Below are 15,274 nucleotides of genomic sequence, written 5' to 3'. Positions count from 1 at the left end.
AACCACCAGGTGCCCTGAATAACTTGTATTTTTTAAAAATTCTAATTCAAATAAAACACTCTATTAAAAATGTTATACAAACACATTATTAATAGTTCTTTACTTATAAATATATTTATGGGCTGGATAGGTTATCAAGACTTTCATGACTCGGAATGTCATCAACTAAGAATTTGAAGTATTCCCATCCAAAAAAAATAAAATAAAAAAGGCCAGTAGGAATGATAGTTATATTTCCTTCTACAAAACGTAAAAAATTAAAACATCTACTTCTCGGAGTGCGTTTCCCAGTAGCTCGATACGCTCAAAGCAAGGTTCCCACCCCCCAGTGAAGGCTATAAGGAAGACAGTCCTGACCCAACTCGGTTTTCCGGGTCTCCTTCTCAGGCACCTGCCGGGGAACCCTGCAGCATTACCCCCTGCCTCCATCCCCCAGCTCCCCGCCAGCCCAGTCCTGTTCCCGCTCCTCCCGCAGGAGGGCCCCTCCGTCCTCGAGGCGAGGGGGGCAGCGCCCGCCGGAGGCACACAGTTCAGACCTTCAGAAAAGAGGTCTAGGTTTTAGACATTCAGGCCTTCCTCCTCCCTGGCTGTGCTCCACCTTCTCCGTCTGCAGTGTTCCCATCAGTGAAATGGGGAGATGCTAACCGCATCGTAATTGTTAAAGACGAAATGAGGTCACAGATCTTGCAGACGTAATCCCGGGCCTGGCACTTAGTCGCTTCAGGCCGTGTGCACAGTTTAGGCCACACAGGAGAAGCTGACAAGGAATCTCAGCAAAGAGGCAGCCTGGCGGCACCGGGGGCTACAGAAACAGCAGGGACCGCATCAGCAGAACTGTCACCTGCTGAGACGCCGCCAAGCTGCGCTTTACCCGCGGCGGTCCCCACCCCCAGAGAAGGACGGCCAATTATTGTTATTTTTCCTTTTTAAGGGACGTAATAGTCAATTGAAATCGAAACAGACCAATGACTTGCCTGAGGTCACCTGGAGGGTGAAGACTGGAACCCAGGCCTTTGCTCCTTGTGTAGCAGAAATGTACCAAGACGGCAGGAGAACAATGTTTGCCGTGATTTCACCCACAAGATCCTACTCGTGAAAATCCAATTGAAAATTCACATATCTTAGAACTCAGGGGGGACCAGTAACCGAGAGGCTCGCGCGCACCCACTGAAGATGACTAATTGGCTGTCGCGCCAGAGGCAGACTTCTCAGGCTTTCCCGGTCGCCCCCGACGGAAGTACCCCAACGCGTGGGAACGTCTCCAATGTCCAACCAAACCTCTCTCACTGCTTCTCTGGCCCATTGAGTACGTTTTCGGTCAGTGACTTTCAAAGGGGAGAAAACATCTATCCATGTAATCCCTCCTAAAATGGAAAACAGCCTTGAAATTGATTTCCATCCCAATCTCCCCCCGCCCCTTTTTTAAAGATCGATTGGTTGATTTAGAGAGCACGAGTTGGGGAAAGGCAGAGGGAGAGAGAGAATCTCAAGCAGACTCCACATTAAGCATGGAACCTGACCCAGGGCTCGATCTCATGACCCTAAGATCACAACCTGAGCAGAAACCAAGAGTCGGATACTTAACCGACTAAGCCCCCCAGGCGCCCCAACACTATGCAGTCTAAAATTGAAAACTGCTTTGAAGTTGATTTCCATCCCAATCCCTTTTTACCTAAATGTTCCTGACGTGCCTCCCTCCTACCTGAAGGAGCCCGACGCTACAGGAAAGGCTCCGATACCGTGGGGGAGGCACCCCCTCTGTTGAAGCAGCCGCGAGACAGAGTGACCCCGATAGAAATTCACTAAGCGTTCCGCACATCCCAGGCAGCCGACCACAACACAGCATTCTGGAAGTGCTCAGGAAACATTTGCTGGTTGAACCAAAGAAAGTCGGAACCTAACCAACAGTGAAATACCAGGTCCAAAGACAGGCTAGCAGGTGCACGGGGCTTTCACCCCAGCAAACCAGAGGCCTCCTGAGAGACAGAAACAGCCCAGCCCGCCCTGTAAGCAGAAGAGTCGTCATGCATTCATCCAGCCACGCCTGCCTGCCTGCATTTATACCGCGGTGTTCACTAAGCATCAAGCTCCAGGACCAGGGGCGTGGCCTGCAACCCAGCCTGTCCCCCGACCCCGCGCAGCACCCCAGGCTGCTGGGGGAGGCAGACAAACAGATTAGCTCATCTGGAGGCTAGCAGCACAGAAGGTGGGTGGAGGTGGAGGTAAGAGACAGAGGACCAGTCTGCCCACTTTGACCTAGGAAGACGTTCCCACGGCCAGAGTGGGTCTCGCAGGACACACTCCAGCCTTGGCTGGCCACAGGGGGTGATGCGTCCTGCTGGGGGCCCAAACAGCCTGGGCAGCCTGGCGGCCCCCTAAAGGTTTGCAAAATATATTTGGTGATAACACTCTCGTGTGATTCCTAAGTCAGTGGGAAAAGGCCTTCCCGTCGTCCCCGCCCCAAGTACCTCTTTCATGGTGTCTTACGTATCCTTCTAGGGTTTCTTTATCCAACGTCGTACTCCCCTGTCTTTCATAAAGGTAGTGTGCTCTCCACACTGGCTCAGACCTTGAAAAGAGGTGCACTTTGTTTTCTAAATGCTCCTGATTCCGCAGACTCACTATCCCTTCTGCCTACATTCGGGTTTGTTGGTAAAAGGGAAGAACAGGTCAAGGCTCTGAACTGATGTGATTAGACAGCAGAGAGACCTGTCTACACCCCCTGGACCGGTGAGGGAAGCACAGTCAGGCTCTCCAGTGTCTTTCTGAGAGCCAGAGACCACTGCCTAGTAACGGTCGCACAGGCGGGAACAAGGATGTGTCCCCACGCAGCCTGCCAGGGGGAAGCAGGGAGCAGCGCAAACATTTTTAATCTTTTTTGGAGGGGAGGGTAGAGGAAGAAGAAGAGGGAGAGAGGCTTGCAGGGGACACTCGGGCGGCTCAGGCCACAAGATCTCAACCTGACCAGGGCCTGACATTTGGGGGGGGGGGGCTTTGACATCGCAGGGAGTCCCCAGCCCCCGGCTCTGACTGCCTGCAGCTCCAGCCCCAGCCCCAGTGCCACTCAGCCTGGTAAGAAAGTGGGCAGCCCGAGGTGTTGGGGAGAGAGGAACAGAACTGTTCTCCAAGGCCTGACCCTCTCCACGCCTCCCCGGAGGACTGGGGCCCCAGACCCCTTCAGTCGAACCCAGCCCCGACTGCGCGGGGTCAGAGCTCAGAAGCGAAGGGCAGAGGTCCTTAGCAGGTGAGGATTCACCTGAGCCGGGCAGACCCCAGGCACCAGGTCCTCAGTAAATGTACGTTGGTGGATTTAGGCCTGGGAGGGGGTGGCCTTGCAGGGGGTGAAGAGAAGATGAGGGGACAGTCTCCCGTCACCTAGGACAGCTCTCCAGCAGGCTCAGTGCCAAGGGGACAGGATTCAGTGTCAGGCCTGGGTCAGAGTCCTGGTACTAACTTGGGAAACTGCCTTTCCCTTCTTAAAGCATTAGTGGGATTCACGTACCTTAAAATTCACCCACTTAAATGTGCAGTTCAGTGACCACGCACGTCCACAGTGCTGCAACCATTGCCTCTCACCTCAATCACCTCGTGGCTCCCAACAGAAACCCCGTTTTCTTCCCATTCCCACCCGGCCCTGGGCAGCCACGATCTGTTGGTACAGACACACATTTTCTGGACATTTCAGATCCATGGAATCGTAGAATCTGCAGCCTTTTGCGACTGGCTTCTCGCTGCCGGTGACGTTTCTGAGCGCCTTCACGGCGTAGAGGCCCGCGCTCCCTTTTTACCGCCGAACGCTCTTTCATTGAGTGGACGTGACGCCTGGTGGGTGTCCGCTCACCAGTCGGTGGACATCTGGGTGGTTTCCTCTTCTCGGCTCTTGTGAATAATGCTGCCCTGAATACTCACGCCCAGGGGTTTGTGCGGACAAGTGCTGCTTCTCTCGGGTGGGGAGCTGAGGGGCACCGATGGCTTTTAGGGTGACTCTCTAGCTTTCTGAGCTGCCAGACTGTCGGCCAGAGTGGCCGTACCATTTCACAGGCGGGCTCTCATTCCTGCACACCTTTGCCAACATCCGAGATCAGCTTTCCGGGGAACACCGACACCACCAAAACCTGCCACGTTAGTGGCTGTGCCGTGGTATCTCCCTGGGCTTGGACTGGCATTTCCCCAGTCAATTTAAACATCTCTTCACAGCTCGTTTGCCGTGTATCTTCTTTGGTGAAATGTCTGTTCGAATCTTTTGGGGGCAGCTTATTTAACCTTGAGCTTCGCCTTACTCTACCCAGTGCTTAAATTCTGAGATTTCCTATGAAGGGCGTGCAGAGCCTCCTTACGTAACGGGAGCTTTACAATGATAGCTTTGCACAGGGTTGAACTTGTCACTGTGGCCCCATAGGAACGGGCCTCGCAGGTTTGGAGTTGGAGCCCAGGCTGCCGTTCTTGCCGAAGGCTCCCCTCCCGCAGCTGGAAAGTGAAGGATGAGCACTGCTTGCTCTAGGGGTCCACTGTGTTCCAGATGTTCCATTGAGCCATCCCACAAGGTTGCACTGCAAACCTACCAGAACCTCCTGATGGAGCAGGACCTCCCTATTTATAGGGGATGAAATCCGGAGACCAGATTCAGTAACTTCTCCAAGGTTCCGCAGTTGAGAGTGGCAGAAAGTAGCACACTTGTGATAAGCACAGGGGGACATCCCGAAGTGTTGAATTACTGTATTATACGCCTAAAACAATACTGTCTGTTAACTAACTGGAATTAAGATTTAAAAAAAGAAATCTACCAGCAAATTGTGGGGAAAAAAGTGGCAGAAACTCAGATTTGAACCCAGAGATGATGCCAATGCCAACGCCACAGGCGGCGAGCTCCCGGGGTCGAGTGGGAGGCACACTGGCCCGCGTGGGGGGCCTGCAGGCTCCGTCCCGCTGCGTGTGCAGCACACCCAACTGTGCCCCCCCCATGAGCAGCAGCTCAGTGAGCTAAGCTGCTTGTCCCCTCCAGGCCTCAGCATCTTCGATCAAGTGAGGGAAAAAGTAATTCCTCCCTCAGACGGCAGTCTGTCGGATCCAAAGCCTGTCAGGTGCATGGCCAACTACAAAGCAGGCGGCTTCCTCCTTTGGTCTGCACTGCTGCCCTCCCCCCGCTCAGGCCACTTGGCTCTTCTCGGCCGTGCTGGCCCATCCTAGAACAATCTCCTGACCCTGACCTGGGGGCCAGGCTGGAGCAGAACATCTTTACAGCTCTGAGGGCCTAGCCTATAATTTCTTGTCATCCCTACTTCTTGCCTTCAGACAGCGCTCCTCACAGAAGCAGGAATGCCTGGGCAGGTCCTCAAGTTCCCTAGAATGAACATAAAAAAGCAGAATAATAGGGGTGCCTGGCTGGCTCAGTCAGTAGAGCATATGACTCTTGATCTCAGGGTTGTGAGTTTAAGCCCCACACTGGGCACAGAGCTTATTTAAAAAAAAAAAAAAAAAAAAAAAAAAGGCAGGATAATAAAAAATAAAACTTTATTGAAGCAGCTAAACTTAACCGCGCTAACACTTTTCCAACGGGACACCTACGAAGCAAGAGTTAAATAGAAGAATGGTCTAACTTCGTGCTTTTCTGATTAACTGTAACAATTCTAAGTTGCTCGCTTCTTTTCCATTTATAATTCAGAGAGAAAAGCCCTTGTCACGTTTTGTACCTCTCTCCGCCTTGACTTGGCATCAAGCAGACCCTGCCTCGGGCTCCCGATGGAGGATCCCAGCTGAAGGTCTCCAGACCTTGTACAAATCGTGGCCTCTCTCTCCCCAAACAGGTACACAGGCCTGCCTCTGGCCGTCACCATCAAACCCCCTGGAGCATCTTCCAACGTGGACAAGACAGGAAACTAGTGTGGCCGGGACTGAACAGATTTAAGGTTTTATCACAAGGACCTGAAAACTGCCGGACCTGCCCTCGCTCTGCACGGTCCTCCTCAGGGCTCTGGTTCTAGAAAGGAGAGCAGAGCCGCCTTAGTCCTTCTTGCCCCCAGGGGCCGGGCTTCTTGTGAGCAGCTTCCCTGGGCTGGAATGGGTCAATGTGGACACCGTGGGGGATTCCAGCTTCACTCGGTCCAGGAGGGTCTTCTTGAGGGCAGCGGGAGAGACCTTCTCTTGGTCAGCCATGGACTGCAGCTCTCTGCAGACAAAGCCCCAGAGGGTTGAAGGAGAAGCCAGACCTCCAGACAGCTTCCCCGTGCACGGAACCCCCAAGCCCCGAGGACTGGACACCACCCAAAATTAGAACCCCAAATTAAATGCGTCCCCATCAGAAGTGCTACTGAACTACGTGCAGGTGACCACACATGTGTGTAGCTCCACGCGCCATCTGCGATCACAAGGAGAGAGCACGCATGGAACAGTCAGCCGGTCTGAAGTCACACACTTGTCCCCACTATGTACCAGCTGCCAGAGCTCGGGAAAATCGCCTCTGGGCCTCAAACTCCTCGTCTATAAATCCAAGCTCCCTGCCCCATCAGAACTGGGGTAGTGTTCGATGCAGAAAGACCTGTAAACCCTCAGTGAAACAGAGTCCAATGAACCATGCTTATGGACAGAGCACTGCTGAGGGACCAGAGACGGCAGGTTCTGCGGGATGGGACCCAGCCCGGGGACGCTGGGAGCACAAGGCCTGGGCACAGAGGGGGAGCGACCCACCGTGTGCGGATGCAGGAGGCCTCCACGGCGTTGATGAGCAGGGAGCGGAAGCCGCCGCTCTCTAGGAAGTGCAGGGCGTGGATGGTGGCCCCCCCGGGGGAGCAGACATTGTCCTTGAGCTGGCCTGGGTGCTGCTCTGAGTCCAGCAGCATCTTGGCAGCCCCCTGCGGGAGACAGGAAGGATGAGAGGAGAAAACTGCTCCTGTACCGTAGGACAGGCTTGTGCACACTGCCCTTCCCCAGTCGCTATCCCAGCTTCCCAACCAAGCGCCGCCCCTAGCTCCAGGACCCCGCTCATCCCACAGCCTAGTCCAGAACACGCAGGGCGAGTATACTGACCAGCAAGGCCTGGGCCCCCAGGCGGACCGCCAGGCGCCGAGGCAGGCCCATCTTCACCCCACCATCAGCCAACGCGTCCAGCGCCATGAACGCCTGTGGAGACAGTGCTCACTGAGTCCCGGGGCAGCAGGCACACAGGGCTACTCCCCGTGGTCTGCTGCTCCTGATGACCGGAACTAGCTCCAAATACTGACGTCCTCCAACCGCTAGCTTCGCCCCACATGTGGGCAACACCTACAGCCCAAGTCAGTCTGCCTGCCAGCCCATCCCACAGCCCTGGGGTCCCCAGAGGGTCTCACATAGGCAGGCCCACTGCCACTGAGCCCCGTGACGGCGTCAATCAGGTCCTCTTCCACCTCCGTGCAGAAGCCCACGCTGCTCATGAGCTGCTCCAGGAGCTGCCCATCTTCCACCAGGGCGTGGGTGCCTGTGGCGTACACCGTGGCGCCCTCCCGCACCACCACGGGTGTGTTGGTCATGCAGCGAATCACCTTGGGAGCCGGTTGGAAGGCCATCAGCTTCTGGGACAAGGAAGAGGCCCAAGTGAGTTGCCAGGGCACGCCTTCCACCAGCGCCCCCGCCCCCCCCCCCCACACACAGGTGCCCTCGCAGGGGCACCAGGGCCGAGATGGGCACCTTTTCCACAGAGCTGATGGTGACACCGGCAGCACAGGACACCACGATGTGCCTGGCCTGGACGTCAGCCCCAATCTCGTCCAGGATGAAGGGGATGATGTGCGGTTTCACCGCCAGGAACAGGACGTCACTGTGCCTCACCGTCTCCTTGTTGCTCCGGGTCAGGTTCACGCCCAACTTCTGCAGGAGGAGACTGCCCATTTCACAGTGCCAGGCAGCCTCCCTCCGCCCAGGCCCCCCCAAGCACAGATGAACTCCGCCAGCTGCAGCCTGGAATTCCTTGCCCTGTCCCATCAGGGTCTGCCCCTACCCCGAGACTGTGCGAAGTCTTCCCTTGCCGTTAGCCGCCAAGTGAGCCAGGTGCTAGGAAGGCACAAGCTTCCCCAAGGCAACCGGGGCGTGGCTGTCTCCATCCCCAGCCATCCTCGGGCACCCGAGCACCCCTCTGCCAGGTAAGTTCACCTGGCTGGAAAGTGGCACAGGCAGAGGGGAAGGTGAAATGGGAGCGCCCAGGGGTTGGCTCGGACGGCAGGTACGCTCCTGGGAGGAGGTCGGCGCGGGCCGGCGACCAGCACAGCTCCGCTCACCTCCGGGTCCCCACCCTGTTCCCCACGCCCCTGCGCCCCCCTACCCTGAGCGAGGACACCGTGGGCAGGTCCATTTCCGGGGAGCTGGCTATGATCTTGTGAGCCGACAGGATGCCTGCGGAAGACGGGGCTCTTCAGCCGGGCACCGCGGCCCCGCCCCCCGGCTCCCGCGCTCTCCCCGGGAGGGCAGGTCCGACCCACGACAAGGCCCCACGGGGGCTCGCGGCCCTCGCTGCTCCACGAGCCTCGTCCCGCCCGCCAGACGCTCAAGCCTTTCGGGCTCGCGGGGCGGAGGGCGTCCCCGGACCAGGCTGCGGCCAGCCCGCCCGCGCGCGCCCACCTGCGGCTGTGAAACCCCGCGCCAGGGCACAAGCCAGCTGGCCGGCGCCGATGAAGCCCACGCTCATGGCGGCGGGAATGCGCCCGACACCGCCAGGGAACCGCCGCAGGAGACACGAGGCCGGGCGGAGAGAGCTCCAAGCGCGCCGCACGCCCCGGAAGCCGGACCCAGGCAGCTGCCGGGAGCTTCCGGGCCAGCTCCCGGTACCTCTCCCCACTGCCTGCCTGGCAGGTCGTGCCGCGGGGCCTCACGGGGGCCCCGCCCCGCCCCTCCAGTACGACCAATCCGCGGCCGGAAGCTCGAGCGGACCAATCCATGGTCGAGAGCTCGGCAGCGGGGCACCAATCCTCGGGCGGACCCAGCCTCCGCCGGGAGCTCAGGCGGACCAATCCGCGACCGAGAGCTCGAGCGGACCAATCCTCGGCCGGGAGCTCAGGCCGTGTGCCCGCCCCCGCGCGCGGGATTGGCGGTGGGACCAGGGTTGGCCCCCGACGCCAGTGGGTCCCGAGGCGGGGGTCCCCGCCGAAGTCGACTACTGTAGCGTCTGGAGCGGACTGTCAGCCGCCTTCGTGGGCGGTAGGCCTCCCCGGCTTGCGGACTGCGGGGATGAATGAGGGCGGGGGCTCGGGTAGGCCGAGGGCTGCTGGAAGCCCCTACTACTCTCTCCCTCCCGGCTTGCGGGGTGGTGGGCGCGGCAGCAGCTGGAGTTGTCCACCCGAAGCTGCACGGTTCCCAAGAATTGGTCCGAACTAGATTGAGGATAGGCTTCTTCCCTGCGTTTAGGAGGATCCACTCGTTAAGTGTGAGAGTGGTCTGCCACCTCCATTCTAACCTGTCTGGCCAACTTATCTCTTAACTCAGGCCAACACCCTGGGGCAAAGTACCCGGTGATGAGAACTGACATGGCCCTCTCAAGCAATAGGGACGGCCCTGAGCTTGCCCCGGCAAGACCACCCATGACTGACCCCAAGACCGATGGACGTGCCCTTTGCTGCCCACCTGCACTCCCACTGGCTTTTGTCCTTTGCATTTTCCTTATGCAAACCTGGAGGTATTTTCAGCACTTCGGAGACCGTCTTAGACGCTAGTCGGCTGTCTTCCCAGTGTTGACCTCGCTGAAATAAACTCCTTTCCTCTTTCCCCTCCCACTCCTTTCTCTGCCTTTGATTTAGTGAGTGGTGAGTGGCTGAACCTGGTGTGTCTGGGACCCCCAGAGCCAGGTGCTCTTGGCCCGCTGCACCCCAGGTGCAGGTAGGGCCCAGCCAAGACACCTGGAAGTCTATGACTTCACCCCCAACCCCACCCCCCATTTGCTGTAAACGCTCCGCGGAAAGTAGGTTTGCGTTTCCATCAGCAGTAAAAGTAAGTAAGGGGCCTCCGGAGCGGGTGTCACGAAATTAGGGAGGTAGCAGGGGGCATCCGTGGAGGACTCACAGGGCGGGAGAGACTGTGGGCTCCCCACGGCCTGTCTGCGGGTGGTTCTGCACCCCTGCCCCGCCCCCTCCCTGCAGCACCCCCCCTCCCCCCCCCCCCCCCCCCCCCGCCTGCTCACATCCCTGATCAAGCCCCCACCTCTTTGGTTCCTGCACCCTTAAAGGTGCAGACCAAATGTTCACTATGAAGCAAAATAATATTTCAATAACTTCTTCTGATTAGAAAAGAACACATCCATATTGAGGAAAATATGGGAAATCCAAAAAAAAGTAAAGGTCAAAATAGTCTCATAATCAGACTTCCTAGGGATAATTTCTTGGAAACATTTTCGGTGGCTTTCCTTACATTATTATTGTCTATGCATATATACTTTTCCATCCTTGGAAATAAATGATATAGTTTTGAAACTTCTACATGAGATCTATAATAAGCACTTCCCAATGTCACTGAAAAGTTGTTTAAAACAAGATTTGTGTGACTACTAATGTTCCATCTACAGCGGCACCACACTAACCATTCTCCCAAAGATCAAAATTAGGTTTATTAATTCATTCCACAGATGCTTCCTGAGCCAGATTCTGGGGGTACAGCCATGAACAAAGCAAAGGTCCCTGTCCTCACAAACATATCAGTTTTTGAAATTATTCAGGGGCATCTGGGGGGCTCAGTCAGTTAAGCGTCTACCGTCGGCTCAGGTTATGATCTCAGGGTCCTGGGATGAGCCCCACATCAGGCTGCCTGCTCAGTGGGGAGTCTGCTTCTCCCTCTCCCTCTGCCCCTCCCCCTAGCTCGTGCTCTCTCTCCTTCTCTCTCAAATAAATAAAAAAAAAATTTTTTTTTAATTACTCAGGGCGCCTGGGTGGCTCAGTCGGTTAAGTGTCTGCCTTTGGCTCAGGTCGTGATCCCGTGGTCCTGGGATCCAGTCCCACATTGGGCCCTCTGCTCAGCAGGGAGCCTGCTTCTCCCTCTGCCTCTGCCTATCTCTCTCTGTCTCTCATGAATAAATAAATAAAATCTTTTAAAAAATAAAATAATTTTAAAAAACTAAAAAATTATTCATACTACTGTGAGAAAATCTTTGTCTAACTCTCTGATTATGTTCTTAGTTCCATGGGTAATGGCTTTAAAGGCTCCCCATGGTGGCCAAGGGGCACCAGCAACTCGACAGTTCAAACTAGCTGAAGAAAGGGGGACTTTTGATAGAGCCCTTGGGAAGGTACTGGGGAGCATGCCATCTGGGAGGGGCACCTGCCTCTGGAGGAGCTCGGGGACCAGAACTAGGGCCCAACGCTGCCCACATCCTTCCTCTCTTCTCTGGTCTTCAGTTGTTCCCACTTGGCCTTCTTTCTTATGGAAGAATCTTCGTCAGGCAGCGGGGAAGGTGGGAGCTTCTGAGTGCTCTCTGCTCCTCTGAGGGATGCTGGGCTCTCCACAGTCCATTTGGGAGGCTGCGGGCCCCCTTGCTTCCCCTGGTGTCTGGCTCTGGCCTGCAACACAAGATTGGGGCGGGGCGAAGTGTGGTGTCTCACTCCTTCCCACATCCGTCCATCCCTGACCTGGTCGCCTTGGTATCTCCTGCTTCGGTGTCCGGGGGTGGAGGTGAGATGTGAGGAGGACCATAGGGCCCAGGTGGTGGCCCCCGTGCCGCCTTGACCACCAGCCAGGCCAGGCCACATGAGAGAGGGCGCAGCCAAGGCACGTGGCCCTCCTGACGGATCTTGGACGGGTGAGTCACCGGCCAGAAACCGGTTCTTTTTTTGTGGTACTTCGAGATCTATCTTTTTTTTTTCATCTCCAAAGTTTAAAGTGTATATGTACAAAGTTTTATTCTGTTTTAATTATAGGCAATTCCATTTCATTCTCTTGTAATGACCTTGATGACTTTGCCAGGGTTCCCTTGGCGAGACGTGGAAAGGAAAGTCCCCTCCTCCCCCCAGCCACCTAGGACCCACCCCTGTCAGGAGGGCCCCAGCTTGGTGCTGCCATCCTGCCTCGGACACACACTCTCCATGTCCGGCACCTGCGTCCTTGGGCGCCCGCTCCACCCATTTTACTCCATCTGAACAGGCAGAGAGAGAAGCCCCGAAGGAAAATGGGGAAGCTCATCAAGCTTCCAAGACCGCCCACCTTCACCCCTCTCCTCCTCCCTCCTCCCTCCTCCCCGCTCCTCCTCCTCTGGTCAGTTAGATCAGCTGTTGCTGCCCTCCCCCCACCACAGTCCTGCTCCTCTCCCTCCTGCCTTCCCAGACAAGATGTATCATTTCTGCCTCCACTCCCCCGGTTCTTCACTCCCCAGGGCCTCTGGGCCTCCTTCCTGGTCTGATTAGCAGGCTCGACTGTTGTCACAATGCACATGACCCGGGGAATGAGGGAGGGTCCTGACCTGCTTCCAGCTAATCCTATGGCAGGTCCCCTTGACCCCAGCCCGTCCTGACTTGGGGACCTCTCCAGGCAGGCACATTTTGCATGCGTTTTTCTTTTTCTTTTTTTTTTTTACATTACACCAGTAACCATGTTGATTGTAGAAAAAATTTTAATTTGATCAAATGGGAAAATGAACATTGCTTTTAATCCCACCACCTGAAGGAATCAATGTGACTCTTAGGAACATAACTCTACCCTTCTTTGTCCTCTAAATCAGGCATGTCTTAAACCTGATTTTTTAAAAAGATTTTATTTATTCATTTGAGAGGGAGAGAGAGCACAAGCAGGCAGAGAGGCAGAGGGAGAGGGAGAAGCAGACTCCCCACTGAGCTGGGAGCCTGATGTGGGACTCGATCCCGGGACCCCGGGATCACAACCTGAGCCGAAGACTGACACCCAACCGACTGAGCCCCCCAGGGCCCTTAAACCTGATTTTTTAAAACAAGTACGTGTTCGTGTTGTATGTAAACAGGCCAGGTTGTATGCAGAGGAGACATGCAAAAACCATAGGGATTTGGGGCAGGCAGTTTTCAGATCATTCAAAATCACCTTTAATGCTGTTACTTCGTCTTTAGGTGAAAACATTGTAATCACTCCTTGCTTGTAATGCACCTGGCTGACGTCTTCATCTTTGCTGCCCCCCTACAAAGGCCCTGCAGGTTTTGCATCACTGAATAAATGTGTTACCTCACACGTTGCAGCTCAGAGGTCTCCGTAGGTCCTGCTGGTTTCTCTGCTCTGGGTCCCACAGGCCACATCAAGATGCTGCTGATCTGGAACCTTCTCTAGAGGCTGTGGGGGAGATCAACACCTAGACTCATTCGGGAGCAGAATTTGCCTCCAGGTGGCTATAGGACTGAGGTCCCCTTTCCTTCCCAGCTGCCAGCCAGAAGTCGTTCTCAGCTTCTGGAAGCCACTCACATTCCCAGGCTCGCGGTCCCCTTCATCTGCAAACCAGCAATGACAAGTCTGGTCCTTTTCATGCTTCAGGTCTTTCTGGCCTTTTTTGCCTCTGTTGGTTCACATCCTCTTGGGGGCTCCCGGGTGTGATCTGAAGCGGGCACCCAGACACCGTGGGCAGGGAGGGGCGGAGGAAAGAGACAGGCCACTCCAGATGAGTTGAACGAGCACAGGGAACAGATGTACGAGGCCTGTCTTGGGGGCTGCAAGATAGTGGATCCCTGTGCCTGCCCACCACATTGTAACCCTTCATAGAGAGGCCTCACTGGGGTTCAGTCACGTACCCCCTCCCTCCTGCTGGTGCCAGCACCACATCACTGTTTCAAGGTCCTCCTGGGGCAGCTTCCGGGCAAGGTGACCAGAACCCACATTCCAAGGACAGGGGAGGGGGTGAAAAGCCTGCAGGTGCTGGGGTCCAGCTGCCAGGTCAGCTGGCAGTCACATCTTCTCATGGACCTTCCCTAAAGCCTCATCTCTGTGCCTCTAGCCAGAGAAAATTCTCTACTTTGAAGGGATCCTGTGATTAGATTGGGTGTACTTGGTTAATCCAAGATCATCTCCTTATTTTGAGGTCTGTAACCTTAATTACATCTGCAAAATCCCTTTGAAATATAAAATAACAGAGTCACAGGCTCCAAGGACTGGGAGGCCTGGATGTACTGGGAGAACATTCTGTCTACCACACCGTCTCCCTATGCTGAGGACCACATCCTTACATTTTGAGGTGAGGCCAATCTCCTGGATTTTTTAGCTCACAGGGGATGATGGGAGCAGACCCATCCTTGCCACTGGTTGAATGGACTGGCTGGGAGTCCCCAGATCTTTTAGGGTAGGTCACTGAGTAGCTGGTAGAACTCTTTAGAAGGTATGGATACCCTTCTTGTAAAGAAAACAATAGTCTATCCTAGTACTCACAGCATCCCGCACGGAAGGACTTCATTCAGACAACTTATGGAGGTGATCTAGGCCTTTCTGTCCAAGCCAAGTCCTCTTCCTTGCCTCCAACCATACGCTTGCCATGTCCTCAGATCCTGGCTGTCCAAGACTGCCTCCATTTTCCCCTCCACTAATCCGTTGTCACTAATTAGCTTTGTGGGTAAAAACAGAGCCCAAGAACTTCAACAGCCAGGTGTAAGGAAACCCAGCTGCCTGGAAAGGTTCCATAAGGGCACTGCCAGGTGTGGCCGCTTCCGGATAAGCTGGTCACTAACGCCCGTGTCATCAGCAGAGCACGCTTACGGGAGTGCACGCAGTGGGAAGGAGGGTTACAACCCATGCCTCGGCGTAGAGATTCAACAGATTTCGCCCCCGCCTCGATTTCTTCATCTGGAAAATGGGAATCATGATACCTACCTCGAGGAATTCACTGTAAGAACTAGGTGATGTGAGGTATCAAAATAGCCTGGCACAGCGCCCTGGCTTACCGTTTGCTTGCCACACCGTTGTCACCCCGTGTCCTGTCCCCGTAACCACAGCTGCAGTGAAAGTGCTTTCTGAAAAGGTGACATGGGGGCGCCTGGGTGGCTTAGCCGTTAGGCGTCTGCCTTCGGCTCAGGTCATGATCCCAGGGTCCTGGGATTGAGCCCCACATTGGGCTCCCTGCTTGCTGGGAAGCCTGCTTCTCCCTCTCACACTCCCCCTGCTTGTGTTCCCTCTCTCACTGTCTCTCTGTCAAATAAATAAATAAAAATCTTAAAAAATAAAATAAAGAGGTGCCATGTGTGTGTGTTCACAATACTGTTTTTGGAGTGACAGTTGGGGAAGGATATAAGCATTATAAATGAAAGCTTAATCTAAACCTAGTTACTGCAGTGTTTGGCACCCCCAAAGATTGGGGGTCTCGGTCGCCCCCTCTCTTCATATCATTACG

The 15,274-nt window shown here is 55.2% G+C and overlaps 1 protein-coding gene across 1 annotated transcript; it reads right to left on the bottom strand.

Annotated features, from left to right (window-relative positions):
- Window positions 1–5,494: 5,494 nt before the first annotated feature.
- Window positions 5,495–8,829, bottom strand: PYCR2 (pyrroline-5-carboxylate reductase 2). Its single transcript, XM_026509506.4, has 7 exons — window positions 8,587–8,829; window positions 8,291–8,361; window positions 7,660–7,839; window positions 7,323–7,544; window positions 7,024–7,116; window positions 6,685–6,848; window positions 5,495–6,166 (listed from the first exon to the last, which is right to left on the bottom strand). The coding sequence occupies exons 1-7, from the start codon at window positions 8,651–8,653 to the stop codon at window positions 6,001–6,003; spliced, it is 963 nt and encodes a 320-aa protein (XP_026365291.1). The 5' UTR covers window positions 8,654–8,829; the 3' UTR covers window positions 5,495–6,000.
- Between the last annotated feature and the right edge of the window lie 6,445 nt (window positions 8,830–15,274).

The sequence above is a fragment of the Ursus arctos genome, unplaced genomic scaffold, assembly GCF_023065955.2.
Source record: "Ursus arctos isolate Adak ecotype North America unplaced genomic scaffold, UrsArc2.0 scaffold_2, whole genome shotgun sequence".
Lineage (NCBI taxonomy): Eukaryota > Metazoa > Chordata > Mammalia > Carnivora > Ursidae > Ursus > Ursus arctos.
The sequence above is the reverse complement of the archived record's forward strand: the minus strand, read 5'-3'. Positions and strand labels throughout refer to the sequence as shown.

What these genes read in the sequence shown, in the direction of transcription:
- PYCR2 (XM_026509506.4), bottom strand. Translation starts at nt 8,653, where the DNA reads ATGAGCGTGGGCTTCATCGGCGCCGGCCAGCTGGCTTGTGCCCTGGCG. An exon ending in CCACGGTGTCCTCGCTCAGG is followed by an intron (nt 7,840 to 8,290) that starts GTAGGGGGGCGC and finishes CTCCTCCTGCAG; the next exon opens with AAGTTGGGCGTGAACCTGAC. An exon ending in GCCTCCTGCATCCGCACACG is followed by an intron (nt 6,167 to 6,684) that starts GTGGGTCGCTCC and finishes CTTTGTCTGCAG; the next exon opens with AGAGCTGCAGTCCATGGCTG.